Raw genomic sequence first — 8,011 nt, forward strand, 5'->3', positions numbered from 1 at the left:
AGAACAAAATATGTTAAAGATAAATCAGTCAATACTCTGTGTGAACAAGAAGAGAGGACTTTTACATGTGTATTTTTATTATTGTTTAATTATTTGTTGTGTTTTATTCTATAAGCAGTCTGGAAATATTCAATTTTTTTACATATCTAAATCTAAATAGTGGAAAAAGAAAATACATTTTAAGTTTATTTTTCGTAAAAAAATTAGTGTCTCTAAGAACACAATGCTAGTAGATAGCACACTTTAGCTTCCACTACTGGTAAATTTGACATAAAACTTTTACATTTGATGATTGTGATTTCTTCTGATGAAAATATGTATTGACGCGATATTCTCTGCATTTCACCGTCCGTGTAGTTAGTCGGAACTATTAGAGTGGTGGGACGCTTCCGGAAGCTCTCATCCGTGAACACCGCATCAACTGCAATGAGTTTTGAGTGGCCCTGGCAATATAATTTCCCACCGTTTTTTACGTGAGTCAGATATTTATGAAGCAGGTCTTTAAATGAACGTTGAAGAACGTTTGTTAACATCCACTTTTATGCGTTACTGAATTGTGGTGCGCTGATTTGCGAGTTAGCGTCATGTTAGCAAGCTAGTTGGCTAGTTGACGACACAGATTGCTAGGGAAGTGGATTTAAACTAACAGTGTTTCTAAAGTTTAAGAATGAGCTTTTGGCTTGTTTCAACGGATCATTAAGGTTTGATGTCATGAAGATACATTCAACAATGAAATATTAATAAGATATTGTTAGAGTTTTGACATAAAACTGTTTAGCTGTGCGTTGTTTTGATAGGATTTGGTACCAGCTAACGGTAACGCCTCTCAAACGATGTTCTCATTTCAACGCTGGCATTTACACATATACAGCGCTTCTTTTTCTTGTTGATGATTTAGGTTAGCAAGTTTTGGTGTTACACTTGCTGGACTATAACGCCATAGCGCTGAAGTCTTATTAAACAAATGAAACGTTGAAAGAACAAGTAAATACTATTTAGAAGGGACATCTAACAACTGTCTGTAGGTAGATTTGTATACCCTGGAAATCACAAGAATGTGCGCCACAGATTGAAGACTGTTAATAAGCGTTTTCTAAGAAATGTGAATTTCTCAGTAGTAATGCTTGCTATGAGTCTGTGCTAATGTGTGATAAGTGTATGTTGATGCCTAAATGCAGGGTTCCTTTTTGATGAAAACTGGGTGAATCCTTTTGAAATTTCTGCATTTCTTCATAGATACAACTCCGGATATCCTTAAATGTTCACACGAGTTATAATAGATGATAAAGAGAACACAATTAAACTCATGAGGCATTTAATTGCAAAATTATTCAAAATTACATATGTAGTGTGTGGTCCTTTTGAAGGTATAAGTCTTATTTATGCATTAGCATTTTGGAACTATCGAGCATGACATTCATGTAACGAACAGGACTTCAACAGAAGACCATGGCCTTCAACTTCTGTATTAACCGACTTCACACCAGACAAAATGAATAATACACCCAGCCTTTGTGCATGGTTGATAGATTTAAACTCATACTGTTGGGACAATACTGAAAGCACACTGATGTATATTATATCTGACATTTCCATTTCAACCATTTGATCACATAAACATTAGCTGTCAAAGGAACCCAAATGAGAAAGTGTTAGATCACTTTGTCTCATGGTAAAGCTTAATCCAGTGAACAAAACTCTTTTAAAAAGTCATGTTGTTTGTCTTGGACAGATTTGCCATCATCATCTGATGCAAGGTAAGATGATATAGGGATACTGAACATAAATGTGGACAGTTTAGAGAAAATATCAGAGGATTTTTGTGTCACTGTGGCAGCTTTTGGTATATATTAAGAAGACCAAAATGAGAGAAATGTCAGCTAATTTGGTCAAATTCTCTCCTAGTTAGACTTAACATGGTCAGAATTAGTTTTTATTTAACAAAAATTAATCAAAATCACTGATTGTGTAAAGTAAATGTGTAAAAAGATCAATATTACATCAATTAAGATTGTACAAATTATGCTCTTAACAACACATAACAAAATTTTAAAAATCACTGGATACATGAACACTTAAGGGAAGCTTCCCTGCTTGAATGTTTGTCACAGTTCACTTAATTCACAGGCAGTTTGAACTGTTCTTGCAGTGCCGTGAGTATGTTTAACAGTTTTCTTTTGCTGTCTTCTTACGGACAGGCTACAGCCTAATGTTGACACAAGGCAGAAGCAGCTGGCGGCCTGGTGTTCCCTGGCTCTGTCCTACTGCCGGCATCACAAGCTCTACACCCTGGACGTCATGGAGGCGCAGGAAAGTCCTGTGTTCAATAACAAGAAGATAGAACGTATCCTGAAAGTCCAGCTGTGAGGCAGTCAGAGCCAGAATTTGACCACACGTTGTTGCTTGAAAAACAGCTATTTGTTATCATGTTGTGGCAAAATTGTTACATGTAGATTGCCGCAGAATAGTTTATCGGCTCCCTTCTTTATTGGAATATGAAATTCCGGCCACAGGATATTAATGTTGACATAGATTATTGGAACTGTATGCTTTTCAAGCATTTTAGGACAGTGTCAACTCTGTTTCTTCCTTTCATATCACTGCAGTAGCCTGCTTAGATTGAATTCAAGTCATCTTCTTTTGAGGTTTACTTTTATTTAAGCCTGATGTACAAAAACATACATATTCAGTTTGCCCTTAACACAGTTCCAGGAAAACTGTCGATGGAAGCAATTCAGGTTGTGTTTGAGGAACTGAGGAAAAAAGGTAAAACTAATTCTGTCCTCGTGTTTTTGCAGTGTTGAGCTTAGCAATGACAAACATCTTTTTTAATGTCTGACTTTAGGGAACCTCGAATGGTTGGACAAAAGCAAGTCTCGGTGTTTAGTAATGTGGAGACGACCGGAGGAATGGGGCAAGTTGATACACCAGTGGGTGAGTCACAGACTACCTTGTTGCTCGTTTGAGGGATAGATCAAGACTGAGAAGAAAGCAGAAAGTGTTATTTATAGCCCCATCAATTTAATGTGTTATTATTCATTATTACACTATTAAAATGTAGAAACCTCTAAGATAAACACAGCACAAAACCACAAGGATCGACACTATATTGGCTAGCCCCCTCCATGGTTTTACCGCCATTAAATTAGCTGGGTTACAGGCAGTTTTCTGCTCTAACCTGGTTTCTTAAACGTCATACAAACATGAGACCAGACTTATGTAATTGAGTTTTTTCCCTGAGCTAGATTTCTCCCAGAGGAGGTAGCCAGTTTTTAATAGACTTCTTGAAGACAGCAAAAGTATCGCTGTGGCATCAGAAAGACAGCATTATAGGAGACATCCTTCGAACTCTTACGTCCCGTACTCTGGCAAAATCTAATTCAAACTCAGTCTATAACAGGAACACACACTAAGTACCCTTTATCATTTTAAAGTTCAGATTCCACTCTAAACATTTAATTATCTGTGAAATTCAAAGACATTTGCACTGTAAGGAAGTGCTGTTTGTTGTGCAACTACTAGTGACCAATTTGATAAGTAAGATCAGTGATATGGTGGAATTCTGCTTAGTCACCTGCTTGATGTAATCGCTGATTGTTCATGGTCATATTCTGATTTCTCGGGGCGGTCAGAGGCCTTTTTAGGATTTAGAAATATAGCTTCAGCTTTAACTCAATGTTTTGAATATCATAAAGGTGGTTTACTTCATTGCCACGGTAACTTGGCAGGTTAGAATAAATTTCACTGCCTTCCAAACAATCTGTGACTTGAGAAACCTTTTTCCAGTTTCTCTTAAGAATTAGAGACCATCTAAATCCTTTGGTTTTAAGTCACATGCTTTTAAGGAGATATGAGATATGTTATGTCAGAGGACAGATCAGCTTATCTAAAAAAGTAATTTGATTAAACCACTAAAGATTATGCTTTTTTTTATCTAATAGGATTTAAAAGCAGCATGAAGACTGTAAAAAATATTTTAAGTACATTTACCAGGATTTCAACTGAAAGAATGAGGTTAATGTGGTGTTATATGTCATAAGAATACACCTGCAACATGCTGATTTCATGAAAAACACAACAATGTTGAAAGTTGGACCCAATGGGTGGGCAGTGATACTGATAAACATGTTAAAATACTCATTCAGCCACCGTGCTCATCTTATTTCTAGCTTCCTTTCTGTGGCTGCAGCCTCTTAGGCTGGATTATATTTGTAAATCGATTATATTTATCAAGGATTATAGTTCATTCTTCTTTTGGGAAATTTCCAGCTTCAGGTCTGTGTTTGTGACTAAAAAAAACAGGCTTTTTTTTACGTAAACACGCTTTGGTTGGGTGAGCCGGAAAGCATAAAGATATGTGTGTCAGTGTGCATATAAACAATTTTTGTTTTTGTAAACTAAAATCCACCTTCTATCACCCCAGGTCATAGAACTGTATGTGTACATATAAATATATACATATTTAAGCATGAAAATTTCCAGAATCTGTTGCGATAGAAAAATAATCGGTTTGTATAACCTATACTGTCAGATGACAACTTATGTGTTTAAATCAAATGAAGACAGTTGGAGCATGTAGGGAGTCCGAGGAACTGGGGTGCATCTGTAAAGGCTGCGGTTGCACGTCACAGCCTCTGTAGGTGCACAGAAACCCACACGGGCTGCAGCTCAAAACAAACGCACATTAAAGCAAAGCAAAGCATGAGCCTGCACATTTTTGTACAGCTTGTACTGCACACACGTTGCTGTTGCTGTTTTTCTTCTGTGAATCGAGGCGTGACTCTCAAACGTCATTGTGTGTTGGAATGTTTTTAAAGGGTTTGCTGAAGATAGAAGTGTGAATAAGTGTTGTCTGTGTGTTGAAGACAGGAGGCCTCGTCTTTGGCTATTTTTTAAACAATTAATTGAACTTAGTATTCCCCAAATAGGTAATTATTCTGCAGCATAAATAATCAATAATAGTTATTAGTCATTAAGGTCATAAATGGTTATTGCTGCTGGCAGGAAGGATCTCCGGTATCTTTCTTTGTTGCAGCTAAGCTGAAGAAGCCTCTGACTGAACACTCCAAATTGTTTGATCACTGTGTTGTGTGGTGGCTGTGCAGCGCTGTCTGTTAAGTGTTTGCAATAGAGAAGTCCCCATCACACAGCCAGCCTTCTTTATTAGTTTATTCAATTGAATGTATTCACTGGCTGCTGCTCCATTAGATGACTACAAAGCAGATTACTCTCTCCACCACAGGCTTGTAGATGATATAGATATACAACATCATGGTGCATCATGTCCCTTCTTGTAGTCAGCCGCTGTGTTGCATTTCCAGTTCAGTCTGTTGTCCAGATAAATCTCCAGGTGTCTGTAGTCCTCCATCACCAGCGTCTCTTCAGCCAGGAAAGAAATAGTTGTTAGGGCAGCTGGTCTGTAGTTGTTGACGGCAGATGGAGCTTCTTCTGACTCAGGCTAAGGTTGAAAAGTTGCGATTTACTTCCACAGGATTTAAATCAAGTGGGAATGGAGTGGGGGGCTACAAATCAGCTGGGGAAGTCGCATTTTAGTGAATCATGCATGGGATTTATTGAACATGGCATCATTTTTGCTTTAAAGTTCACAACTATGAAAATAAAACTTCACTCATCTTAATGTAACACTCTGGCTTTCACCTTCCAGAACAAAAGAAGTAAGATAAAAAACATTTCCTCAAATTTGAGTTGTTAGGAGTATAACTTGTTGTTCTTAGCCATCACAAAAAAAACACTTCGATGCATTTTCTAAGTGACCTTTATTTTATTTTTTGACATTATAGGTTTCCAAAAACGGCATGGTCAACTCTGTTTTTACACTTTACGAGCTGTCCAATGGCGATGACACAGAAGGTGAAGGTAGGGAATCATTTAAGGCTTTTTTTCTTTGCTTTTGTTGTTTTAAATGCTGCCACAAATCTTGTTGGTTTTAATATAGTTGATATAAAATGTGTAGAAACATGTAGATCCTTTTTTTTATACATTATTGCATTTTTGCAGGTTGTAACCAGTTTTATGTGTTTATTTGGTATGTTTTACTCCATGTGATCTTTTACTATGAATTTAAAGAGATATTTCTTTTGTTTATTTGATTTCTTTCTTTTTTTTTAAAGTGAGGTTCTTGTGAAGCACGCGTGAGTTGCAGATAAGAATTAGTGGGTTCTTATCTGCAATAGACACCGGTCAGAGTGCTCTCAGTTTGGAGAATCAGGGTGAATTTCTGACAAGGGTGCCACAGAAAAGCAAATTTTCACTTTCTAAAACACCTCCAATCTAAAATTGTTCATAGTATTTAGGCAAATAATGCTATACATATATTTAAAGATTTTTTTACACCACAACATGTTTGCATCAGACATTTGTTTATATTATCATATTTTCTCGTCCCAAAATGCCCCTGTTGCTCTGGATATTTGTGCCATTCCAGGCTTGTCACTCATTTCTAGTCTCCACCAGCAGAAAGTTGAGTCACAGCTGATCAGCAGCCACCATGCATGCAATGACGCTAAACTAAATGGTCGTTCTTCTGTTGAAAAGAGCCGTCTGATGCTGAAGTGACAGTCACAGCACCTCCTGAAATATCTCTTTTGCACGTGACGCACCATGTAAACTGCTGCTAAGATGACTGTAAATGTGACTGTAATGACCTGCTATTGGTCCCTCAAATGCTGAAAAAAAAAAGAACCTGTAAAAATGCCCTGTGCTGTTTGGTCCAATCTGTGGCCTTTTGGAGGGTCCTCGTAAGCCTTGCCTTTTCAGAAATGCTGCAACCCAAATCATAAGTTATTGTGGAGTTTACATCTGCTCATTTCTCTGTAAACAAACTATTAGAACCGGCTGGTCCTCATGTATGCCAGACCTTGACATGTTTTTGCTTATCTGTATGTAAATACAAAAATATCGTTATTGTACTTTATTCCTGTAATCTCTTCCTGCAGAGTTCCATGGTTTAGAAGAGTGGATGCTGCTGCGCTCATTACAGGCTTTACAGACCGAGGGCAAAGCAGAGATCATCACCATGGATGACGGAAAAGGTGTCAAATTCTTCTGAAACGGTGCTGGAATCACACTCGCTCTGTCTGGGAGCCCTCATACTGTACCTTACCGGCAAATTTTAGGATGTAGCCATATAAGGCTACACCATGTGCACCTCGATGCCCAGCCCTGTGGATGCTGGTTGTGTAATAGTGTTTGTTGCCTTTTGGTTCAAAGCCACCTTTTTCTGGAAGAGAACCGTTATCATTTCTGTGTTTGGGGGGAAAAAAGAACATCTGAGGTGAAAGTTTTTAGTTGTCACAGGCGACATTTGTTGCCATTTAAACATGCAATGAGTATCAGGGGACTAAATACCATCATGTCTGAATACTTTAGGGGAAAGTTTTCCCCACAGGCTGTAACTTAACTCCTTTATTATTGTAAATGCAACTAGTTTTATTTCCACTTTTCTCTGTTAACAAGTTTATTGTGTAGAGTTAGCGACGGACCTTCGCTTGGCTGTTGTTCCTCTGTTCCAGCCACACATCCCAAAGAACTCCCACAACACGACACCAGAGGGACTTTGTATTCTCAGAATAAATGCTTCCAGAAGAGGAACACCACAGAGACTTGATCCAACCTGGTTCGACTCAGCTGAGTGTAATATTATAGGGGACTTCATGTGCAGATCGCTGTCATCCTTTTATTGTGCTGTAGCTAATGTGACGCACCTGTTATCTCTCTCTCTCTGTCTATATTCAACCTCCTTTTTCATATCTATTAGGAAAATAAATTAGAGATTTGTTAAATTTGTTTGCTTTTCATTTGTGATGTCTCAAAAATCTTTGAATTGTTTTAGATGTTGTGTGAAAGCGTGAGTGGCAACAGCACAGCTCTGTTTGTGTACGTGTAGAGTGGAACCACAGAGCTGGAGCTGTTATGATCTCCGGCTGCAGCTGTGCTGAACGGCACTGGACGGTCCGCTGTTTTCCAGCCTGGGGATGATACAGCTCCGGGG

At 38.1% G+C, this 8,011-nt stretch overlaps 1 protein-coding gene across 1 annotated transcript; it reads left to right on the plus strand.

The window, feature by feature from the left end:
* The first annotated feature begins 368 nt into the window (after positions 1-368).
* On the plus strand, positions 369-7,802 carry vps25 (vacuolar protein sorting 25 homolog). Its single transcript, XM_072373347.1, has 6 exons — positions 369-473; positions 2,199-2,344; positions 2,713-2,766; positions 2,846-2,934; positions 5,802-5,877; positions 6,957-7,802. The coding sequence occupies exons 1-6, from the start codon at positions 427-429 to the stop codon at positions 7,067-7,069; spliced, it is 525 nt and encodes a 174-aa protein (XP_072229448.1). The 5' UTR covers positions 369-426; the 3' UTR covers positions 7,070-7,802.
* Positions 7,803-8,011: the final 209 nt, after the last annotated feature.

Source organism: Leuresthes tenuis, unplaced genomic scaffold (genome assembly GCF_036924035.1).
Source record: "Leuresthes tenuis unplaced genomic scaffold, fLeuTen1.0.hap1 SCAF_20, whole genome shotgun sequence".
In the NCBI taxonomy this organism is placed as follows: domain Eukaryota; kingdom Metazoa; phylum Chordata; class Actinopteri; order Atheriniformes; family Atherinopsidae; genus Leuresthes; species Leuresthes tenuis.